General features: G+C 34.4%; 1 protein-coding gene and 1 long non-coding RNA gene across 20 annotated transcripts in view; one reads left to right on the forward strand and one right to left on the reverse strand.

Annotated features, from left to right (window-relative positions):
• Positions 1-24,738, forward strand: part of LOC112671710 (bifunctional heparan sulfate N-deacetylase/N-sulfotransferase 3) — a 171,431-nt gene extending 146,693 nt beyond the window's left edge. For both annotated transcript variants that reach the window (XM_025465996.3, XM_049104887.1), the window contains exons 10-14: positions 2,387-2,561; positions 5,770-5,940; positions 7,308-7,417; positions 17,546-17,648; positions 21,963-24,738. In XM_025465996.3, the coding sequence (XP_025321781.1) occupies positions 2,387-2,561; positions 5,770-5,940; positions 7,308-7,417; positions 17,546-17,648; positions 21,963-22,082 (679 nt within the window). In that variant the 3' untranslated portion in view covers positions 22,083-24,738. The remainder of the gene's footprint in view (positions 1-2,386; positions 2,562-5,769; positions 5,941-7,307; positions 7,418-17,545; positions 17,649-21,962) is intronic.
• The window catches only part of LOC112671712 (uncharacterized), a 146,067-nt gene that overhangs the window by 102,943 nt on the left and 17,029 nt on the right, over positions 1-26,095 (reverse strand). For 15 of the 18 annotated variants that reach the window (XR_003143822.3, XR_004811409.2, XR_004811410.2 and 12 more), the window contains exon 4: positions 22,267-22,511. The exons of the other annotated variants lie outside the window; for them this stretch is intronic. This is a non-coding gene — a long non-coding RNA (uncharacterized LOC112671712). The remainder of the gene's footprint in view (positions 1-22,266; positions 22,512-26,095) is intronic. 18 annotated transcript variants of the gene reach the window in all.

Genomic DNA, 26,095 nt, shown 5'->3' on the forward strand with positions numbered 1-26,095 from the left:
CTCAGGTTGTTCTCTAAAGTTAAGAGTCAGTTATGGCTTGTTTTTCTATTTCTTTTTTTCTTTTCCCCCTTTCCATATGTTCATCTGGTTTCTTAAATTCACATATGAGTGAAATCATGGTATTTGTCTTTCTCTGACTTATTTCACTTAGCCTAATATACTTTAGCTCCATTCACCTCATTGCAAATGACTATATATACACCCACACACACACACACATATATATAAATTGCAAATGACAATATATATCTGTAGGTCTATAGATATAGATATCTATACATATAAATCTATAGATATATATAAAATAGTATGCCATACCTTCTTTATCCATTCATCAGTCAGTGGACATTTGGGCTCTCCATAATTTGGCTATTGTTGATAATGCTGCTATAAACATTGGGGTACATGTTCCCCTTCAAATCAGTATTTTTTTGTATCCTTTGGGTAAATACCTAGTAGTACAATTGCTGGATTGTAGGGTAGTTCTATTTTTAACTTTTTGAGAAACCTCCCAACTGTTCTCCAGAGTGTCTCCACCAGTTTGCATTCCCAACAGTGCCAGAAGTTAACCCTCAAATTGTTAAACCACTCTAGTTCACCCACCAATTCTTATGATAATTTTAATTCATATTCTCCAAGTATATACCTATTTCTACCTGAAAATATGAAGCTGAATTCTTATCTACCTGCTTATTCATCAAACATTTTTCAAGCGCCTCTAACTGCCAGCCACTATACTAGAAAAATATGGGCATAAAGGCAAAGAAGAACTAGACCTTGCTTTTTTCATGAGCCTCTGGCACCAGGCAAAATCAGCACGGTATAGGTCCAAGATCTAGAACTACTTGAGGAAGTTTTTAAGGTCTAAACTATTCCAGGTATAAAGAGGACTTCTGGGAATGTGGAACCATTTTTAGAAACTAAAAGTTATCAGAATTCAGTACCTTCTGCCCTTCTTTTGTGGCTGTTGGAGCCTTTCTCAGAATAAACGAGGCCAAGACCAGTTAGACCAAACAAGATACCACTAGACATCTGGGATAATGTTAGCATCCCTGGAACTACGGTGAGCATCTAAATTAAGAAATACCTTAAAATTTGGCACTTTCCATAAACAGAATATACACCAGAACAGATAGCAGATCAAACTTTCCAGAAATTTTTATATCTGTTTCCTCCTAAAAGGATGTCAGAATGACATATTACCAAGGCAAATTCCAGAAAACATAAAAGGATTTCTCTATTATCCTGAGTTTTAAGACATTACTTTGTTTTACCAGCCAACTTTGCAATACATTAACAACTGGAATCCTACCAGGATGACTAAAAGAAAACAACATACTGCATAAAGAAGTCATCACTTAAATATTAATGATTCTCTTGTTCAATAATTATTGAACTACCATGTTATGGTAGCCCAAAGTTATGGTGGCTTATAAATTGAAGAGGGTGGGAGTGGAGGATGAAGAAGTCATTATGAATGTGAGAAACCCTAGAAGTTAAATTTACATGTACTCTCTAAAAGGACTCATTTGTCCTTTAAAATTTTTCCCTTAATGCCTCAGAAATATATATTGTCACATACTGAATTAGTTTATATTTGACAGCTTTTGTACAGATGGGACATTATAAAAAATCTATTAAGTCCTACATTTCTGTGCTTAAGGCTTCAGGTATTCCTGTGTTCACTCTGCTGGTGAATTACATTCTCATCCCACTTAAAGATATAGGACATGACCTTGGCAAATTTGATAGGATTTTATATTTGGAAATATGTACATACCTTTTAAACTTTTATGAATATTCTAAAGACTATAAATGGCTCTAAATGGAAAACAAAAGTTAAGCAAATAGGCAATATTTACACCAAATGTGTCCTGCCCTTTAGCATTTTATAGTTGAATGCAACTGCAGAATTACACATTAGTGGGAAGGAAATTATTTTACTTGTGATAAAGTAAAAAAATTTTTGTCTAAGTCCTTTTAAAATACATTTGAACTGAACATATCATCTGTTTTTATCAAAAGTTCCTTCTGACTGAGCACTCATATTTTCCTCTTTAAAATATTTCTGCATTTAGATACATTTTATAGAGTTAGGTTGATTATTGTTCCAATTCAATCATTCTGTGTCTATATTTTTGCTATTTCCCATACCATTCTTCCTGATAGTAAGCAAAACAAAAAGAAAATGTATTTAGAGAAGCATTCTCAAAATACATTATTAATGTCCTGTATACTTTGCCCTTGCTAACTATATAGAACAGATGCCTTATAGAAAAAGGCTTTACTTTAGGAAACAAGTGAATTTGTGGGATACCTTTGACATCTACAGTCATCAGAGTATGAGTATAAACCAGTCTTATTTTGAGAAACATTCCTTTTCTAGGTATATGGATTTCTTCCCAGTCCCATCTAATGTCACCACTGACTTTCTGTTTGAAAAGAGTGCCAATTACTTCCACTCAGAGGAAGCTCCTAAAAGAGCAGCTTCTCTGGTCCCCAAAGCCAAGATCATCACCATCCTCATCGACCCCTCAGATCGAGCATATTCCTGGTATCAGGTAAGAAAAATACAGACAGAATCTAACAGGTAAGAAAGGGAGTATGAAGAATGGAGGATGGTTTGCAGCAAAAGCAACCACCTCAGGTCTCAATAAAACAGAATATTTGCTAGTTTTACATCCGAATAAAGGTGGATAGAGTTTTATTTCTGGAAAAACTAACTTTCTCCTTCATTTTTTATTAATTTTGGATTAATTTATTAAAATATATTAATAATATGAAAATATAACAAAATAGTATGTACTTGTATGTATAGTCTGTGCTTCTACACATCTATATTTTGAAAAAATAGACTGAAAAATAGACTAAGGATCCTTTTTCCTTGGAAACTATAAAGTTGAGATAAATGTGAAATGCTATATTCAAAAACCCCTTAACTGTTATTAGGCTAGCATTGCTTCTAAAAAGATACATAATAATTAAGATAGCAAAAAGTAGTGATAAAGAGAGAATTTTTAAAGTAGCAAGAGAGAAGAAAACAGTTGCATAGAGGGGAAACACCATAAATCAATCAGCTGATTTTTCAGCAGAAACCTTGCAGGCCAGGGACACCTGGGTGGCTGAGTGGTTGAGTGTCTGCCTTCAGCTCAGGGCATGATCCTGAAATCCGGGATCGAGTCCCACATTGGGCTCCTTGCAGGGAACCTGCTTCTCCCTCTGCCTGTGTCTCTGCCTCTCTCTCATGAGTAAATAAAACCAGTTTTTAAAAAAAAAGAAAAAGAAACTTTGCAGGCCAGAAGAGACTAGCATGATACATTCAAAGTACTGAAAGGAAAAAACTTACAACCAAGAATGCTCTACCCAGCAAGGTTATCATTCAGAATGGAATAGAAGGAGGGATAGTTTCCCAGACAAACAGAAGTTAAAGGAGTTCATCACCATTAAATCAGCCTTACAAGAAATATTAAAGGGAATTCTTTGAATAGAAATAAAAGGCCACAATCAAGAACAAGAAAACTATAAAATGAAAAAAACTGATAGGTAAATGCAAACAGATAATAAAAGTAGTAGGTTAATCACTCATAAAACCAGTATAGAGGTTAAACACAAAAGCAGTAAAGTCCATTATACCTACAAAAATTAGTCAAGGTATTCACAAAATAAAGGAATGTAGAGTCTTATATCATATGCATAAAACATGATGGGGGAAATAAAAATTTAATGTTTTTAAGATGGGCTCAAACCTAAGTGACCATCAACTTAACACAGACTGCTATCCACATAAGATGTTACATATGAACATAATGATAACCACAAATCAAAAACTCTATTTTTGCATATGACAGATATGCAAAAAATAGATAAAGGAATCCAAGTATAACAGGAAAGAAAGCCATCAAACCACAAAGGAAGACAGCAAGAGAAGAAAGGAACAGAGAAGAACTATAAAAATGCAAAACGAGTAACAAAATGTCAATAAGTACATAACTATCAATAATTACTTTAAATGTAAATGGACCAAATGCTCTAATCAAAAGACATTGGGTGGCTGGATGGATAAAAAAGCAAGACCTGGCTACATGCTGCCTGCCAAATGATTCACTTCAGACCTAAAGACACATACAGATTGAAAGTAAAGGGATAGAAAAGGATTTAACATGCAAAAAGAAAGCCAGGGTAGGAATGCTTCTTATATCAGACAAAATAGACTTAAAAAGAAAAGATAGTATCAAGAGACAAAGAAGGATACCACATAATGACAAAGGTAATAACCAAAAACAAAACCACAAATTCCTTATCTGAAACTTTGCACCAGGGTTGGAAATAACACTGCATAAAGTGCATGCACATAGCTCTGATCTTCCAGACAAAGGTAGTATGTTCCACTCCCACAGATAGGATTTCAAAACAATAATTCATGACAATCTAGGATATAAAAGAATAAAGTTTCTCAGCACCAGGCCCTTTTGTTATTTAACAAAAGTAGTTTTTCCAGATTCAAAAAGGAAGAACAGATTGTCAGGAAAGGTTTTATGCCTGGGACAGAGTGGGAAAAGGTCATAATAAAGCAGATGGGATCTTAGATAGGCATATTGATAATAATCTGCCTAACAGGAAGTGAGACATCCTGGAAAACTGAAATCCACAACTCTACACTAAGCATTGATGCCAAATTCCTACAGCCATCTTTTAAATCATAGTATACAGCAAATTGCAAATTGACTGATTAGATTTTGTGCCTTTTACCTTTTCCACTAGGTATCTGGAGAAAAGAGGAATAAGCCTTAATTGACTCAAAGAGAAAAGAAAATTGGAACTTGGCAACTGCTTAGCCCCTGAAAAAACTGAGAATTTACCATAAAAGCAGGTTTCAAGGCTGTAAGCTAACAAAATGTCCTAAATATTACAAATAAATCACTTTATAGTGGCAAAATGCAGGCTTTAACAAAATCTAGTGGTGGTTGTAGTATAGTAATTTGAAACTCAATTGCAGCAAATTTGCTATTCAACTAGATGTGATAAACATCCACAAACCTACCACTAAGCCTGAATATTTATTGGTCAATTTAGGGAAAAGGTGATTTCCTCAAACCCATGGGCCTCAGCCTGAGCCATTATGAAATACTTTCCTATTTGGATTGCTGCTTTCTGCACTTCTGTACAATAAATGATTCTGATTCATCACAAAGGAAGGTTACCATTAGGTAAAATAATCTTGGCTTTTGGATGCTAGGTAGTGTATGATAAAAGCTGTGGATTTGAGATAATGTACATGTCAGAGTTTTCAGTAGTTTCTCCATTTAAAGTAGACAGTTGGGCTTTTCTAATCTAAAACTGCATTACTAGATAGAGAGCGAAACTGTGGCAGAACTAGCAGAGTGTTTGTGTATTATGGATTTTCAATGGATGTAAACATGGTTTGCTTATGGGCTGCAAAGGGGGCATTAATGCAACTTTCAAAAGTTTGCTTCCTGGATAAACATATACACTAAGGAAAAAACTCAGTAAAGTTGGGTTAAGGAAGTCTATCAATAAGAATTCAGCCTCTCCCAAATAAGCTCTCAAAAAAGATACCTTCATCAGTGTCATAACTTTAAATCTTGATGCTCCAAGCAAACATTTTCATCCTTTATTAATTGAAAAACAAATAACTCTCCAGCAGAGAGTTGCTCCTTCCTTTAGCTTCAAGACTTGTCACAGAGATTGGTTTTTAATTATTCATGCCTATGGTTCAAGCTAGTTTAATTATCCACCTTTTCGTCATAGCATCAGCGATCTCATGAAGACCCCGCAGCTCTGAAGTTTAGCTTCTATGAAGTGATCTCAGCTGGGCCCCGTGCACCCTCCGAGCTCAGAGCCTTGCAGAAGAGATGTTTGGTCCCAGGGTGGTATGCCAGTCACATCGAGAGATGGCTTGTTTATTTCCCTCCCTTTCAGGTATTGAGCAATAAGAATTTACATCATGTTACAATCTCATTAAGTTGATGACTTTGCCTCTAGGATAGAGGAAATTTTTACTCATTAAAACATTACTAGCTTTTACTCTGTAGTTGTAAATAAGACTACGGCAAAGAATACTAGTTAGGCAGAGGTAAGCAAACTGTTTTTCTTTCTAAAAGTATCTCAGAATAATTCTCCCTGCTGTATTTTCTAGTGCATGTCCGTCCTAATTGTAAAAAACCTCAAAAGCTTCATATCCCGGATTCTTATTCTGCCAATAAAGCTTGAGAATCTCTTAAACAAGACAAATACTGTTTTTGCTTAATTGTCATTATTTCCCTTTGAATGAAACATCTTGCAGAATTTTCCATAATCCCTATGTTTTTCTTGCTTCCTTGCTTCTCTCTTTTGCCAGGCACCAACCTAGATTACAAACTCAGCACCTACATTGGATTGCATGAAGCAATCCAGTCACATCAGATGTGTCGCATGCCTGTGTGTCTAGAACTATGCTGTCCAGCATGATAGCTGTTGCCACATCTGGCTATTTAAATTTGTGTTAAAATTACATAAAATTAAAAATTCAGTTTCTAATCACATTAGCACATTTTAAATGCTCAATAGGTACCTGTTAGACACAACTATAGAACATGCCCATAGTCACAATATATTCTAGTGAACAATGCTGGTCTAAGCTAAACAAATATTGGGCATGCGAGGTATGAGCAAAAAGGAAGAACAGATTGTGGTTTCTTTGTGATCTTCCATCATGGTCTGCCTGGCGTTTTGTCTTTCTGGGCCACCCACCTTCCTCCCTAGAGTAACAAGCAAATTTTTCCCCTCAGTTGATGGAAGAACTTCTTTCCACATTCAGCTTCTCTGGGAGTCTCATCTTTTTTTCCAAATGAATTATCTAACTATTTCTAAAATAGTGCTCCTCTGAATGGACTCATGGAGAATGACATGTCCTCTGCTTCATTATACCTGGGCTTATTCCAGCTTTTCTTCTTTTTACAGTTCTCCTTCCCAGCTTGAATGATTGGAACCATTGTTTGCTTGGTTTCTATTTGTGATTTTGTAGTCACATTTCTTAAGCAATTTGGATCTCTTCAAATGGCTTTTTGTTTTCATAGTATTTTCAGGACTTCTCAGATTACAAAACAGGAGTGCATTTAATTAGTGTGATTTATTTCTTATTCCAAGTCATTAATAAGAATGGCCTAGTTAAGTCCAACAACAATGTATGCAAATCCCCTCAGAATGTCTCTCATTGAATAAATTCAAGAGTGTAGGAATTGTTTGTTATAGTGTTACACATCTTTTTGCAATGTGCATTGTCTTTTTTCCTCCCTTTGGTAATTTAGCTGCTAATTATCGATGGGCAACAGCTAAGGATGGATCCTGCTACAGTGATGGATGAAGTACAGAAATTTCTAGGAGTCTCTCCTCATTATAATTACTCAGAAGCTTTAACGTAAGTTTATATTCTTATTAACTTATTAAGGTTTCAGGAGAGAATTGGTTTTGAAAAAACTGTAGTTTAGTGATGCAAGTATTGTGTTAGCTGTTCCTTACATAGTGATTATTTTCTGATTTGTTTGACATGAATTACTTGAAAACTATCTTTTCAGCAGTGTGGCAAATAAATGTCCTAAATCCTCTGTTGATCACTAACTATCAAAGATTTACTCCAGAAGGAAAGAAGGGAAGCAAAATAACTGTAAATCTTAAAACTAACAATAGCCACAGAAGAGGCTACTTAGTCAATAAGTGCTGAGTCTATTTAGCAGACAATGGTGGAAACTCGTGAAAGCATGAAGAAGTGACTAGATGGTTCAGGAACTCTCTCCTCTGTCTTGTGTGCAATTTTCAAAAACAGTGTCATGCAGCAAGAAAGTCAACCAATAGGTGACTGAATAGGCAGAGAGACATGTGTTTTTTTTTTGTTTTTGTTTTGTTTTTTGAGAGATGTGCTCTTAAACATACTTCCATTTTTTGCTTCTATGTTTTTACCCACTGTGGATCTGAGGAGGTGTCTTCTTCAGTGGCCACAAAAATTATAGCTCTGGTTTGGCTTTCTTTTGCTGTTTTCTTTCTGATCTTAGGTAACTGACTATATCTGGACAAGACTAGGATAAGGCAAGAGAAGCATTAGGATTTAAGGAAACACTCACTCTCAGTTCCATGCAAATGCCTAAGAGTGAGTACCTCCTGCAATTTTGCACCCGGATACGTCTCTTACCTTAATCCTGACTCTGGACTCCTTTTAGCATTTTATATAAGACCTCCTCTTACTTTGTCCAGTGTAATCGTCAGTAATCAAATTTATGAAAGTTGTGTTTGTTTCTGTTTCACATGTCTAGAGCAACTGAAAGATAGTGAGTTGGATGAGCTATGGATTGGACCCCCACTATAACACTTTTTTTTTTTAATTTGAGGGTCATAGGCTGAGCCTTAAAGAAACTGAAAATGACTGTTATGGAATTCTTCCTTTGTATTTCTCAATATAAAACTCACTTCTATAGATCAACTGATTTTCTCTTTTCATCATATGCTTTACACCTTATAGCAAGTTATAAGTTATGAGAGGTAGGATTCCTTTACCTTTCAGCATCCTTTACAATAAAGATTGGCAGACAGGATCCCTGGGTGGCTCAGCGGTTTGGCATCTGCCTTCAGCCCAGGGTATGATCCTGGGGTCCCGGGATCAAGTCCCATGTTGGGCTCCTTGCATGGGGCCTGCTTCTCCCTTTGCCTGTCTCTCTCTCTGTCTCTCTCTCTCTCTCTCTCTTTCCCTCTATCTCTCTGTCATGAATAAATGAACAAAATCTTTAAAATAAAAAGATTGGCAGAAAAACATCCAATATTGCTTATGTCTTGCGCAAATCATATGCAGAGACCTATGTAAGAAAGACATTTTGGTGTGGGGGACAAAGGAACTCAAGTTTTGAGCTTCCTTCCCAAGAGCCATTTACTTTGTTGTTACTATTAACCTTCTGACCTCTGTGTTTTTATACTATGAGTACTATTAGAGCTTTGTAGAGCTTAGTTCAAGTACTAACACAGACTTTACTCGCCTTAGGTATTTAACTTTAAGCTTGACCTTAAAGAAACCTGAATGATTTTAGTTTGCAGTTAGAAATTCAAGTCCACTTTCTGCTTTATATCTTTTTTAAGTATCTCTTAGAAAAGAAAGCTTTTATTTTCTAAACAGTTTTCTATTTCAAGTTAGTTTATCTTTGGGTCTTTTTTGTAGAGCATATAGCAAAGCATTGTATTTCAGAAAAAAGAAGTGAAGTATTCTATAAAGACATAATCTCTTTTTTTATGGAATGGTCCTTGACCTGCATGCTGTGTTATTTCTCCTCTTTGCATCCAGCTCAGCAGCAAGCTTTTTATTCACCTCCACTGCCAAGAAAAGGGAGTGTAAACTAAAGAGAAGTAATATCAAAGCAACGTACTATACACAAAGAACTGTGGATCACTTTGCACCTGGGATGTATCTGGCTAAAATTGCCCGTTATATGATTCTCTAACTTGGTATGGGGCTCAGTGGGTGAAGTAGCAAGATAAGATATGCGTAGTCTCTGAAACCACAGCTTCTCGCCCTGCAGGGCTGCCCAGGCTCTCACCCTGCTGATAGAGATAATGTACAGCCATTCAGTTTCTTTTTGTATCTTCTTGTCAATCATCAGTTGGCCTTACACACATCAGCAGTGTACCTGTTGTAGAATATTTGGAATTTCAGGTCGTTGTCTCAGGTCTGAATTGTTGTAAATCCTCCTTCACCAAGCCCTTTGCAGTTCTGGAATCCTACCCCTATAGTTAGTTACTCTTGTTAAAGGAACTGTACTGATAAGATTTTCTGTGGTGCTTTAGACACATTGAGATGAGCAGGGGCCACACAAAATGTATGTTCTCAGGAATGTAATTTATTGTTTCATATATTTTCTGCTAGTGATAGTGAGGACCATCTCTTTGGTACTTAAAAAAATTTTAAAATCCTCTAAGAATGTACTGAGCTGTGAACAGGAATTCTCAACTAACCACATAAATCCAGTTTTTGCACACAGAATAAATGAATGAAACTAGGTCTACACAAAGATTTTACCATACAGTCTTGGCATGAAAAAGTACTCCAATTTAAGCACTCTATAAACTGATTATCTTCAATATAAAAGCAGTTCCAATTTCAAAACTATCTTCAAGAAAAATGGCAATAAATTTCCACTGGCAAGAGGGTTATTTATCCCTTTCCCAATTGCTAAACAAAATATTTGAGACTTCCAAATTTCATGCAGTCATTGGTTGTCTTAAATGACTTAGTACTGTCATCATGAATTTTCAATGACATTGAATATTTTAAAAATCTGATTTTCTTGGTCAGAATGGATAGGATTTAAATAAGTAGTATAAGTTTTAAACAATATAAATGCAAGCCTCTCACTCAATTAAGGAAATTAGTATTTTACAATTCTTGTTCAACATAACCTTCATGCCTACATTGTAAATAGGATTGATATACACGCACGTTATTTTAGCTTTCCTGTTACATGTTACACAGTGTTTTAGAGCTGACTGATCATTTGAGAGAAAGCAGTAAAATAATGTTTAGCATGGAATTGTATCAACTAAAATGAAAAATGTAAACTTTTTATTTTTCCATGAACATATGCACTCACAATTATACTTAGCCATCAATGACCCTGACAAGAGGTTTCACACTTAGAAATACTGGTTAAATACCTGAACCTGACATATTTCTTTCTCAGTCAGTTAACTTGTTTGTCAACACAAATGAAACTGGATTTCGTTCAATGAATTTCTAATACTAATTTCCTGTGAACATTTCAATAAATGGACAATGAGAATTTGAAGGCCAGGAGCTGAATAAAGATCATGGGTTTGTTTTGTTCTGTTCTGTGGATGAGGCTTGACTAAGTCATAAAAAATTGAAGCTGTTTCAAAATTCAAGGACTTCAATTGCTTCTCATCCCACTTCTTCCCCTGGCAACCAAATTTACATTGCCCAGTCTTTCCCATCCCATTGTAAATGAGTTTGAGTAAAAATGTGCCACATTAAAACCTTTTTTAGTAGCAAAAAATAAAAGTAGTCATAGTAGCTAAAATCTGTTGGTCCCCTGGACCACTCATGAAAGAGCACCTAGCAATGGTAAGTGGTGAAAAAGAAGATAGTGAGTCCCAATTTCTTCTGATGAATTTGTTTTTTAAAGTGACTATAACATTTGAAAGTCAATATGCATGTATATGTTCTACATTTATATGCTTACATATATTGCTTCATATCAATACTATATATGATAGATACTATTAGCTCCATTTTTCAGCTAAAAAAAATGGGGCACAAAAAAGTGAAGCCAAAAGTCACTCAGCAAATAAACTGAGGAGTCAGGACTGAAACTCAATCAGTCCGCTGGAGCCTGCACTGCCAATCTATTAAGCCCTTCAAGTTGGCACAAGATGTTAGAACTAGAGAAAAACAATATTGTAAATTATTACTAATGAATAGTATACCAGTAGAAAGTACTTTTTAAAAAAGACTGAAAAAAATAAAAAAATAAAAAATAAAAAAGACTGAAACCTTAAAAACAAGCTTTTTAAGTTGTCTCAGTCTGTATTATAAAAAGAATCAATCTTCAGACACGCTATCACTTTGCATAATAAATGTACAATCATAGTGATATGCAAATGAAAATCACACTGAAATACCACTAGAATGGCTATAATCCAAAAGACAATACCAAATGTTAGCAAAAATGTGGAGAAACTGGAGCCCTCATATATTGCCGATGATAATGAATAATATATATGGCTACTTTGGAAAAGCAGCTTTGCAGTCTCCTAAAAATTAAACAGAAGCTCACAAATAACTTCACTCCTAGGAATCTACTCCAAGAGAACTGAAAACCTATGTCTATCAAAAACTTGTTCACAGAAACATTATTAATAATAGCCCCAAAATGGAACTAATCCAAATGTCCATTGCCTGGTAAATGGATTAACAAATTTTGGCATATCCACCCCCCCCCCAAATGGGGAAAATGTCCAGAAAAGACAAATTAGAAACTGAAGCAGATCAGTACTAGCCTGGGGCTGGAGGTAACAGCAGAGATTGCTTCCAGTTGGCTCTAAGGAACTTTTTGGGATTATGGAAATGTTCTAATACTGGATTGTGGTGATAGTTATAGAACTATATAAACTAGCTGCAAATCACTTAATTGTACACTTAAGATGGGTGATATGATAAATTATACCTCAAAAAAGCTGTTACAAATAAAATGGGTATCAGCAAAATGGTTCATTATTTTTTTAAAGACTTTATTTTTATTTATTCATGAGAGACACAGAGAGAGAGGGGCAGAGACATAGGCAGAGGGAGAAGCAGGCTCCCTGCAAGAAGCGTGATGTGAGACTCGATCCTGAACCCCAGGATCATGCCCTGACCCAAAGGCAGACACTCAACCACTGAGCCACCCAGGCATCCCAGCAAAATAGTTCATTAAATCATAAAAGCATATCTGTAGACAGGAATCTGATTTAAAAACAAACAAAAAGTAACTTCTGTGTTTGTTCCATATTAGTAACACCTAAATGATGGTGTTTTGGTTTTGAAATTTACCTGTACTGTTTGCAATCCACTATTCTCCCATAGAAATGTTATTTCAATGTACAAGCATTTTAAATATCTAAATAAATAATCTAAATATAATCCAAATATTCCCTAGGATTCACCCGTCCAAGGGTAAAATTAAGGTCACATTTTCATTGATATAAAAATGTTACCAGTTGGAGACTGAATGACTGGAGAATTTCAATGGTCTCAGCCTACAAGTCTAGTTATTTCTAGACATCCCCAGGTGATATTCAATAAAAATTTAAGAACCAATCCATTCTTGTTTTACTCTAATTCAACAAAGTTCTGTTGTTCTATTATGAGCAAGACTCTAGGATACAATGATAAACAAAGTATCTCTACCTCCAGAAAGAAGTGGGTAACTATAGGGGTCAACACATAAAATTTCCTCCAAAAGGTTCACCTTCTGGGATGCATGGTTGGCTCAGTTGTTGAGCATCTGCCTTCGGTTCAGGTCATGATCCCAGGTCTTGGGATCAAGTCCTACATCAGGCTCCTTGCAGGGAGCCTACTTCTCCCTCTGCCTGTGTTTCAGCCTCTCTCCCTGTGTCTCTCATGAATAAATAAATCTTAAAAAAAAAAAAAAAAAAAAGGTTCACATCCTGAAGTCATTTAAAGGAGAGTCCTAACCAAAGAAAGGTTTCTTTATGTCCCACCAGTTATCAGTGGTACCAAGATTAATCTTAAGAGGAACACTGCTGATACTCTAAATGGTTGTAAGGAGATCTTTCTGTTTCCTGTCAAGCCTCTTCACTTGAACTCTGAAATTGCATTGCTGATATCCTCAAACTCATAAGGTCAATATCAATCCCTTCTCCTTTTCTTTTCCACTCCAACACACTTATGCCATTGCCTATGAACTTACACATACAGATGCTTGGGCTACATGCCAGCCACACACACGCGTGCACACACACACACACATACACACACATACACACACTTTTTCTCAATAAAGACCAGCATGATAGACAGCCTGCTGCATAAGCAGTAACCACTTAGCAGAGATGAAAGAAAAACCTATTTTTATTTTGATTCTCAATTATATTATGTATAAAGTCCAGTGTCTCTTAAAAAAATCATTCTGTCAGAAGGCTGCTCATTTTCACATAATACATGTGTATTTTCCAGAGATGTATCTATAGTTAGGTATATTATCAAAAAAATAATAGGTGGTCTGGATTCTGAATTTTGATTGCTTAAATTCTTAAAAAGAGTCAGAATTCAATTGTAGAAATTGCTAAGGACAAAATGTTTATGAAAAATATTATATCAATAGCAGACTTCCAGAAATGGTGTTGTATTAGAGATTCCCAGCTTTCATGTACAGGTTATTTAAATAATAGTCTTTTTAATGCTTTTTCTTTCTTGTACCTCTCAGTATGGGACTACTTTATTTAGTTGCCTTATTGATTCAAACAAGAATATAAATAACATGAAAACATATCATGTTGTGTCCTGATCTCACACAATTGTCAGTAATCATGAGAAATAGGTTTTGCATAAGTGGGATGTAAATAATCCTTTAGTGTCTCTAATACCCATACAGAGATCTAGGTTTACATTCTTTTCATATGGCTATATTATAAACTCCACAAAATTAGCTACATAAAGACTACCTTCCAAATCATATCCATACGTATACATACACATTCAATTACACTATAATTTTAAATCAGCTTTAAGGATGAACAATTCATATATAATAAACTCTGCCCATTTTAATTGTATAATTGATGAATTTTGACATATGGTTACAGTTGTATACACCACCACAATCAAGATACAGAACATTTCCATTAATCCAAAAAGTTTCTTCATGCTCTTCTGAAGTCAGTCCTTTCCCCTCACTCTTGCCCCCTAGCAACCACTCATCTACTTTCTTTCATTTAGCATAGTGATTTTGAGATTCCTCCCTATTGTTACATCTGTTAGTAATTAGGCCTTTTCTATTATTGAGTAGTACTCCATTCTATGGATATACTACAATTTGTTTATCCTTTCATTAATTGATAGACATAGAGTTGTTTCCATTTGAGGCTAGTTACAAACATTTGTGTACATATTTTTGTATGGACATATATTTTCATTTCTCTTGGGCTAACACCTAAAAATGGATTGATGGGTCAAATACTAATTATATATTTAAATATATAAGAAGTTTTCCAAAGTGGCTATAATATTCTTAATTTCCACAAACAAGGTCTAGCAGTTCTAATGGTTCCACGTCTTTGCCAACACTTGGTATTGATCTTTTTAAACTGCCATTCTAGTGAGTGTTTGTGGTATTTCATTTGTGATTTTAAACCTATTTTTTTATTTATTTACATATTTGAGAGAGAAAGAAAAAGTAGTAGGGAGGAGCAGAGGAAGAGACAGGAAGATAGAGGGAGAGAGAGAGAGAGAGAAGTAGACTCCTCGCTGAACAGGAAACCCAATATGGAGCTCGATCCCAGGACCAGAGATCATGACCTGAGCCAAAGACAGATGCTTAACCAACTGAGCCACCCAGGTGCCCCTCATTTGTGATTTTAATTAGCATTTCCTTAATGACTAATTATGTTGAGATTTTCATTTGTTTACTGGTCATTCACATATGTTTTTTGATGAAGTACCTGTTCCAATCTTTGACCCAATTTTTATTGGCATTATTATCTTTCTTTGTTGAGTTCTGAATACAAGTCTTTAATTAGTCCTATGTTTTACAAATACTTTTGCCCAATCTATGACTTCTTTTATTTTCTAAAGTATTTTAGAAAAACAAAGGTTTTAAATATTGATGTATTCAAATCTTTTATTCTTCTTCTTTTATCATTCATCCTAAGATATCTTTACTAAATCAAGATTACAAAATTTTTCTATATGTTTTTCCTGCTTACTGTCAGAATTTTTAGAGTTTTACCTCTTAAGTTAAAGTCTATGATTAACTTTAAGCTAATTTTTATGTAGTGTAATTAAGGATGAATATTCATATTTTCCATGTAGATATACAATTTTTCCAGTTTAATTTGTTTAAAACATTGTTCATTCCCATCAAATTTATTTGGCACTTGTTTTTGAAAATCAGTTCATTCTAGATGTGTTGGTCTGTTTCTGGACTCCCTCTCTTTGGTTCCATATATTCATTGGTGCAAATACCACATAGACTTGATTACTGTAGCATTATAGTAAATCTTAAAATTAAGTAGTATAAGATCTCTAACTTTATTCTCCTTTTTCAAAATGTTTTAGTTTGTCTATGTCCTTTGCATTTCCATATGTATTTTAGAATCATCTTTTCAATTTCTACAAATTCCACTGGAGTTTTTATTGGCATCACACTAAATCTACAGATAAATTTGGAGAGAGTTGATACTTTAAAAATACTTAGTCTTTTGAGCTGTGAACATGATATAGCCCTCTTTTTTAATATCTTCTACAATATCTCTAACAATGTTTTGTATTTTTCAGTGTCAGATCTTGCACATATTTTACATTAAATTTTTCTCTAGGTATTTCACATTTTTAGGCTAAAAGTGTTATTTCAATGCCCATTGTTCACTGTTCACACTACAATTTTAAGAAAAAAATCAGAAACAGTAGTCTGAGTAGTGTAGATTAAAAAAACAAAAGGAAGAAGTAGCCCCGGGTGATAATTCCAGTGAAGAAATTATAGCAATAGAATTATTAAATTATAAAAGCAATGTGAAAGAATTATCATTACTGACTCTTACTTTTGTTTTTATATTCAAGCATGAAAATTACTATTTATTTGTAATGAATGATAATATAAAATATAACCAGAGATCAGTGAAGAAGAAAAGGCACCAGACTTAGAGTAGGAGGCCTAGATTTAAGTCATGTCCTGCATATGGAAAAAAAAAATAGTCCAAGAGAGATAAACCTTGACAAATAATTCCTTCTTTTTCATTATTTATTCAACTAACATTCAGTGAACATTCACAAAGAGCCAAACATTATGCTAAGTGCCATAAAATGGGAAGAATCATGTACTCTCCATCATTAAGGGGTTATAATGAAAGCTCAAAGAAAAAAGAGTTACATAAAATATTTTGGTATACTGGGGTACAGTTGAGCATCTGACTCTTGGTTATGGCTCAGGTCATGCTCTTAGGGTCATGAGATCAAGCCTGCATCCAGCTCCATGCTCAGCAGAGTCTGCTTGAGATTCGCTCCCTCTCCCTCTGACCCTCCCTCTGCTCTCTTTGTCCTTCAAATAAATAAGTATTTTTAAAAAATATTTTGGCAAACTGAAGTGTAAGCTTAGTATGTTAACTAACTGGAATTAAAATAAAAATTTAAAAAAATAATATAATAAATAAAATCACATGAAAGATAAAAATAAATGAAATATAAGTTTAATGTGCTATTATTTTTATTATAGTTACGCCATGAAAATCCACATTTATAGGTACCTTGACTTTAATACAGAGCTCATTCCAAAATAAGAAAGTGACTCTGAGAAAAAGTTAAGTATATGATAGCTAGAGAATCCTAAAATTAATCACTTCATAGCACAGCAAAACCCTTTTGCTTCTATTACTCTATAATTATATGGTATAAGTACTATATAAGTCCATAGATATGGATGAAAGCTGACTTGTCATTTTTAAACTCTACAAAGGCAAAGAACAGACTTGAAATTTATAAAACTTTTTCCTTCCAGATGAAGGAGGTAGGCTTATTAATTTCTATTAATAGGAGACCTTCTGCTGACAATTTTTCTATTAGGAATCTGGCAAACTCACAAATATGACAGATGGACTAAGAATTCAGAAGTATGCCAAAAGACTTTATGCAAAGTGATTTAGTCAAAAAATATGCCAGTCTCTCTGGTTATAGATTAAAATCCAAAAATATATTCATATTCATGTTTTTGGTCATTATACCTTATAAATTGCTTGAAAAATACATTTTTGTGTTTTACGTTTTTAATTTTTTTTTTAGATTTGATTCTCATAAAGGTTTCTGGTGTCAGTTATTGGAAGAAGGTAAAACAAAATGCCTTGGAAAGAGCAAAGGAAGAAAATACCCTCCAATGGATCCTGATGTAAGTATAAAGCTTTTATTACAAACTAAATAACCAAGCTAATAAATATTTTCTTATTTTCTTATAAAAGTAAAAAATAAAAACTTAGCCCTTCTAAAAATTACAAGTGACATTTGGATTTCAATGTATCCAGATTGCTTGTTTTGATTTGTCCAATGATACATTACCTGTTATGCAAGAATAAAGGAAAACAACAGAATTTTTATTTTGAAGCAGAACAAAAAAGGCAACATCTCATTATAAAAAGATTAATACAGTCACAGAAATTTTAGCACTAAAAGTATTAACTGAAACCAAAACAGGAAATACATCAACTGAAAACTGAAAACAGGATAAAAAAATTTCTATTTTTTTTCTCCACTAAGTCACTATAGAGTAGTAAGTGTAGCCTATATAATAATATTTCTTTGGTAGTTTTCTTTGGTTGATTATTAAAATTTACCTTCAGAGCACTATGAAAATAATCCTTACACATTAATAGAAATTCAAGGACAATTTCCATAGTATTTTAAATAACTAATATAAAATATATCAATTTCATATATCGAAGCTATTTCTCTATGGTATTTATTAAACTGTTTATGGGACGCCTGGGTGGCTCAGTGGTTAAGATCTGCCTTTGGCTCAGGACATGATCCCAGGGTCCTGGGATCCCAGGGGGGTCCTGGGGTCCCACATAGGACTCCCAGCGGGGAACCTGCTTCTCTCTCTGCCTGTCTCTGCCTCTCTCTCTGTGTGTGTCTCTCATGAATAAATAAAATCTTTTAAAAAAGAAAAGAAAATGTTTAAAAGACCCTGTAGAACATCTTTCATAGCACATATTTTACTCCTATCAAACAAACATACGGAGGCATAATATTAGATTTTGTGATACAGAAAAATAAGAAAAACAAAACTTTTTAGAGTATCAATACTTCCAAATTGATACTCCAACAAGGTTACTGTGTAATATATTCTAAGGGTTTTTAACTCATACTTCTGACACCAAATGTGTGCAGGTTTATACCAAGCAATTGTGCAAGTTTCTGCAGATACCAACTAGATACCCTACAATTTAATCAATTATAACACTAAATACCCCCAAGTTAGTGTAACTCCACAGGTAAAGGTCTTACTACCACAAGACTACCCTCTCTTCAGATCCAAAAGCAGGTACTGGGTTCCCAGGTTACTCACTTCTGTCCAAAGTGGCTACAAATCAAGGGTTCTCATGACCCCTTCCTCAGCTTTTATATAATTTACTATAACAGTTAACAGAACTCAGGGAAACACTTTACTTTCTATTATTACAAAGGATACAAATGAATAACCATATTAAGAGGTACATAGAACAAGGTCCAGAAGTGTGCTAAGCACAGTAGCTTCTGTCTCTGGAGTTTGCAGTGTACCACCTTCCCAGCACCAACCCTGACATTCTCCAGTCTTCATTTAGGGCTTTTATGGAGGTTCCATTTATGGAGACATGATTGATTAAATCACTGGCCGTTAGTAACTTCCTTAATCCTCAGTTCTTTTTTCCTTCTCTAGAGGTCAGAGGCTGGGGTTGAGAGTTCCCAACCTCTAATCTTATGTTCCTTCCTCTAGCAACTAGTCCCTATCTGAAGCTACCTATGCCCCCAGCAAGAGTCACTTCATTAGCATAAACTCAGATTTGGCTTAAAAGGGCTTATTATGAATAACAAAAGACACTCCTCTCACCCTATCACTTAGGAAATTGCAAGGGTTTTAGGAGCTCTGTGCCAGGAACCAGAGATGAAAACCAAATATATATGTTCCTTATTATATCACAATATCATGTATATACTGCATTTATTTTAGGGAATGGAATGGTTGACTTTATGCAGATAGTGACCAGAGAGAAGGCAAGGGTAAAGGAAAGGCAATAGTGTCACAACATTGCTTGCTTCTCCTATTACAGAAAAATGGCAGTACCCAACTGTCACCAAAACATCATAGAATGCATCTAATCTAGGTAAATTAAGAAAGTTGTTGGCCTACTTCTACTTTTACTTGTTTATGAAAATGTAGAAAAGGAATAAAAACTGACACTCTAAATTAATACCACTAAATCTATTATCTCTCAAAATCAAAAGCATAGAATACTCTTTAGTTTAATAATACATCAATAAACAACCTGATATTGAATATATTATATGATTCCATCTTTTATTATATTTTTATGTTATAAAAGATATTACTATCTCTTCCTATTATTTTACATGAGTTTGCATGAAGTAGTCAGATTACATTGACATACATTAGCATATATCCTATCTGTGATCTTACCAGCTAAAATATTCCCCCATCTGGGGAATCCCTGGGTGGCTCTGTGGTTTAGCACCGCCTTTGGCCCAGGGCGTGATCCTGGAGTCCCGGGATCGAGTCCCACATCAGGCTCCCTGTATGGAGCCTGCTTCTCCCTCTGCCTATGTCTCTGCCTCTCTCTCTTTCTCTATGTCTCTCATGAATAAATAAATAAAATCTTAAAAAAAAAAAAAAACACAGTCAATAAATGTTATAAAAAATAAAAATAAATAAATAAAATATTCCCCCTTCTAAATGACTGCCAGATAACAATGTGTGTTCAATAAGTCCTGCATACCACAAAGTTCTGTTCTAGTACCCTTTAGCCTGAACATATTAGACTCTAAAATAGAACATATTGTGTATTACAAATCTCATTTCATTTATTTTGCTATAATGAGGAAGCAGAGCATCAAGAGGAAAGGGTACTTGATGAAGGGGACATGATCATGGGCACACATATAAACACAGGACAGGGCACAGGACAGGGGTTTGTCTATGGACAAACACAGCAGCCAGGTTTGAAAATAATGCCCAAAAGGCGAATAGGCTGAGGTAAGATTGAGATAATCCTCAGTACTAGGAGGTTCAATTCAAACTCCAAAGGGATAAATAGTAGAAATGAATCCTAGGAGGTTAAATTCTAGACTTAGTTAAGATGTAGGATAATCACTTATCATATGGAAATACTAGGGAGCAAGCTGGCAGGAACCGGGTAACCCCAAGCTGCTGTTCCAAGCAGGACTTCTGTCATAATGAGAAATAGTACAAAGTAAGCCAAGAAGAGAGAACAAAATGGGAAAATTCAGAAACTCAGACTGTACTCAAAGATCAAAGGCTCATCCTAGGGGCAGCCCTGGTGGCACAGCAGTTTAGCACCGCCTGCAGCCCGGGCGTGATCCTGGAGACCCAGGATTGAGTCCCACGTTGGGCTCCCTGCGTGGAGCCTGCTTCTCCCTCTGCCTGTGTCTCTCTGTGCCTCTCTGAATAAATAAAATAAAATCTTTTAAAAAAAGAAAAAGAATATAGCACAAATACTCTATTTAATTCCAGTGATCATGATTCCTACAAAAACCGCTATGTTACATTGAAATTATCAATACAAAATGAGACTTGCTTCTATGGAATTTAAAATGGAATACCAGATATTACATTTTAAAAGAACAGCACATGGAATTAAATAAAAACTTTTTAAAGTTCGACTCCATGGAAAATCTCAGAATAGTACAAGGTGTGGAGGTACAGATACACATGCAGAAATCCCTCCTTCACAACAATCCTAGCAATGATCATCCAACCTATATATGAATTCCACTAAATGCCAGTTCATAGCACAGCCCTTCCCAGTTTGACAGTTCCAATTATTAAAATCTTTTTTTTTTTTGAAGAGAAATCTACCTCCCTCTAAGTCAAGCTAGATTACAAGGCATTATTTTGCTTCTTTAGGCCAAATTATACAAATATAGTAGGTTAGAGGTTACCCTGGTTTACCTACTGCATTTTTAAGTCTACCACAATATTGTTTTTAGCAATATGCTTTTGTATGCCTTAAAACATCTCTTAAGAAAGAATTACGTACCTTCTAAATCTAATGTAAATTAATGATGGCAAAGGAGTATTTTATATTATAGATGTATCAAAACATCAAGCATCTAACATTCTCAAAGCAAGGATGATTTTAATAAGAGCATAATATTAGACCCAACCAGTTGTTACAACTATTTTTATGACAAGTCAATCAAATTATTTTAACACTTAATTTTGCACAAATAAATCACAAGTTTAATACAAAAGCTCTTTCCCTAGTAAAAACAGTGTATGTATATAGAGTGTCTTTTTTGAAGAAGAGAGTCATCGTGTTTATGTTTTGCTAAATAAATAAATATCCTACATGCTTAAGATAAATCTCAACCCAGGTATGGTACGCTTGATGCAAATTTAAACATCATCAAAGTATATGAAGTATACTTTAATCAAAAAAATGAAATGTACTTTTATGTCCAACCGCAGAGCAGAGCATTTCTGTCAAGCTACTACAGAGATCACAACGTGGAACTCTCAAAGCTGCTGCACAAACTGGGGCAGCCCTTGCCATCCTGGCTGAGGCAGGAGCTGCAGAAAGTGAGATAGCACTGAAAAACTTCTGGAGAATCCATCTGCCATATAATGCTCACCTTTCCCAAAGCTTCCAGAAGCTACCAAAAGGCTGTTTAAAAATATACCTCTTCAAATGAGAAAAAAGAACAAAGTTCCTTCCATGTGCTGGCATGTGGATGATTAGAAAACAACAACAACAACAAAAAAGAAAACATACCTGTTACAAGCCTTGGGCCTATGGCCTTTCTCTTAATCCATATCTGAGCCTGTGGGATTATTGTAGACTACTGTGCACTCGTGGAAGTCAACTGCAACCAATATAGGTATCAAACACAAATGCAGAATTGTTCCATTTCATAGTAATATTTACACTTTTATATATCAACTAAGATTGTGTCTCTGTAGATTTTTAGACCACTGTTTGCCTGTACAATGTTTTCTTATTTGATCCTATAAAGTGTCCTACAAAATGAGAAGAAAAATAAACATCACAATGTAGCATAAAATGCCAAAGGCATAATACCCATGAAAAATGCTTGCCAAGATATAAATCTATGAATATTTAGAAAGAATTATAAATTACAATTTGTGCTAGACCAGAGAGTGAAAAAGTTATATATGAGGTTTATCTGCATCAAAATAAAAAGGTAAGTGCTATAGCAAAAAAATTGATTTTTCATATACATACTCTAGTGTATTTATGTAAAAATTACTAACTCCTCTGTCATAATGTAATTGCTATTCTGAGATATGTTGTAAAGCCATCAAAAGGTATATGGAAACACACTGAGAATACTAAAATGGTAAATAGTAATGTAAAGTGTACTCACTAAATCTTCTAAAAGGGAGAAATTATAGGGGTCTGAATATATATCATTGACAAGTTTTATCCTCTTTTTGTGAGCTACAAGTCTACTCCAGTAGTCCTCACTGGTTCTACAGAAGTACTTGCATAAAATGTGAGGTATGTGTCATCTCCAGAAACATACTGACTTTTTTTTTTTTCATACTGACTTTTAAAAGTGAATAACTTTTTAAAATTTTTCTCCAGAACAAAACCTATTAAATGAAAAGTAAGCACAGTGTCTCTAAACAATATGTTATGTTATTCACATTAAAATTATAGAAAAACTACATTTTTCCAGATACCTAAAAATGAAATCATGTAATGTAGAGATTATAACAAAAAGACAAATTGATATATGATTTTTAATCTGATATTTCCCATGATACTTTTAATATAAGGCAGAAAAAAATAAGCCAGGGCCAAGTCCCACTTTTTTTTTGAGATTATTTTGTATATTCTCTTGTGGAAGATAATAAAACACAGTTAAATATACAGATTATCTACCAAATTAAATGAGGAAGTAAAAAGATAAGCTAGATATGATTTCCTGAACTATATTTACACTTAAATTTTAAATAAGATTAATAAAGTATTCAAAAAAGAAAAGAATCATACTTATTGTCCTATGCTTATATCTACTTAATTTTTAAATTCACTGTACACAAAAACATTAAGTGGTAAATACCTACTATGATTACATAAGCTGTTATAAAATGTTATCAAAAGTATGATCAGGGGAAAAAAAAAAAGATATGCAAGGAAAAGCTACAACCCAAATACTTTTTCATTATAATGTGTGAAACTGAACTCTATCAGTTATTCACTACTTAGAAAATAAAGTTTGAGATCCTTTCACTTACTATAAATTTCTAAAATTACATTATGATTATTACATATTTTTTATTAAAGTTTTACGTACTCAAATGATACACTAATTTTTAAACAATCTAATAGTCAAAAGAATTAGAGAAGGAGCAAGTTTTTAAGACCCCAATTAAGGAAGCAAAATCAGAGTCATTTGGACAAATATGGCAAACTCAATCTTTGTGCTTACTGCTGCCTTTTTTAAGCAGTACTTGCCCAGCATGGAAGACAAATGAATAGTCTTTCATCTCCACTAATTTAAGAAAACTGGCTGAAGAGAGGCACACACAGTGAGAATAGGCCCCAGCAGTTATATACAATGTAATGTTTTTATTTTGACATTTCTACTGATAAAAAAAGAAAAATGGTACATTTGTATTTTAATGATGAGATGTATATTTAAATTTCTAAACAAAGTGCTAATGGCGTAATTTTGTCTAGGTAAACTAACTCTACCAAACAGCCACCCTTTAAGATAAATGTTTAAAAACATACGGGATGCTTGTATAATGAAATAAAAAGGAACAGATCATACCAAAATTTACTCATTCACAGTACAGGTATTATGCTATCTATAGTAGCAAACCTTTTAAAGGATTTTTGAGCATTCAATGTATCTTGGAGGCAACATCAAATTCTAGAGGACATACATACTTTTTACGTTATGTACTCCAGCTGGTTATTATGCTATTCTAAAAGGAACATAAATACATGTGAGAAAAGAATGAGAACTAATGTGATTTAAAACTAGCTTTGTATAGAATTCCTTTTTTCATTGCTTAAAATTGGAACTTCCTCAGGAAGAAATGAAATGGTTATTTCAATGTTCATAGCTATGATATTCTTGTCATTCACATTGAATGAAAATTACTGGAAACATTTTTTCTCTGAGTTTTTTAAAATAAAAAACCTGGATATAATTCTGATAGTAGCATGGTACCTCATATGTACAACAATAAACTGTGATAAGAAAATGAAGAGTTTGGGCCTAGTGATTTTAGGTAACAAGTAGGTATTTGATTGTTTGTGTTTGTCTGGGACGGAGTGGGAGGTGGTTATAAAACACAGATACCGCTAATATAACTCAAAATGGAGAGATGCATAGAAAACCTCCAATTAAGAAATAAGTAAGTTTATTTTTACTATAACCCTTCACAGATCCTTCTAATCAATATTAGCAGTTTTTTAGTTCTAATAGATGTAAAGCAATTCCTAGGGTTACCTCGGGATCCTAACATAAGAGAGTAAGAGAAACACACAGCTGTTACTTAAACTTCAGAACCTGAATGATTACAGCATTTCTTACTCCTAGCACTCTGCTCTGCTTCCCACAAATGGGTTCCTCTCTTTAGAGTTTTAAAGGGTGTTAGCTAATCTCTCTTTTATTTAAAAAAAATCTATCAAAACAAATAATCTCTGAAAAAAAAAAGTGGAGGTTGTTAGCCATTTATCCACATCTTCAATAAACTTTTTTTCTCTATTCCAGCACCTTTTATAGAAATCAGATTTTCTCATGCTGCAATGCCCCTCTGCCACCCTGTCCACACATGTGCCATTTGACTTCCCTATAGGTTTATCTCACACACACAGTTCTCCAGTACATCTGACTCCTCAATTCCTATCTAAATATATCATCCTATGTTCCATCTACTACAGGACCAACTGGTGACTGGCTAATAAACCAACCTTATCAATATTAGTGGCTTATGATGATTTGTAATACTATACTTTCCAGAGATATCAGTACTGCAATTTCCAAGAGATAGGTTTTAACCCAAAGTTCTAACCAATGGAGAGGCAATGAATTGCTCATATGTTTCGTATGAAGGAATTTCTCTAATTCAAATTACTCTCTATAGCTGAATTCTATTCTGCCAAAGCTGACTCTACTTTGTTATCACCTACAACATAGCTGCTGCCTTCATCCTGCCCACCCCATCCCAAGCACACATACCCCCATCCCCAAATAGTTGGCAGTCATGGAAAAAGCAATGAATACTTGCGGTGGATAATCCTTAAGAAATAATTTGTGTTGGCTAGAAATGTTTATCTTCTCTTCACCACTTTACTTAAAAGCAGACTAAATTTATAAGGTCAAGCCATGTCTTGGTCAAACCAAGACAGTGTGACATTTATTCCATTCCCAAGAAAAGCTAAACTCTACTTTGAGTACGCCACTCACCTGTGGCCAAGGGTACCTAACAGAATATGAAGGCCACTTCCCCACCACTCATTGCTACTACTAATTCTTGCCATTTTTCATCCTCAATAAATTGTCTATAAGACTTCTCTATACATTCATTGCTCTTAACAAATGTCACAAGGAATTTATTCA

The sequence above is a fragment of the Canis lupus genome, chromosome 32, assembly GCF_003254725.2.
Source record: "Canis lupus dingo isolate Sandy chromosome 32, ASM325472v2, whole genome shotgun sequence".
Taxonomy (NCBI): domain Eukaryota; kingdom Metazoa; phylum Chordata; class Mammalia; order Carnivora; family Canidae; genus Canis; species Canis lupus.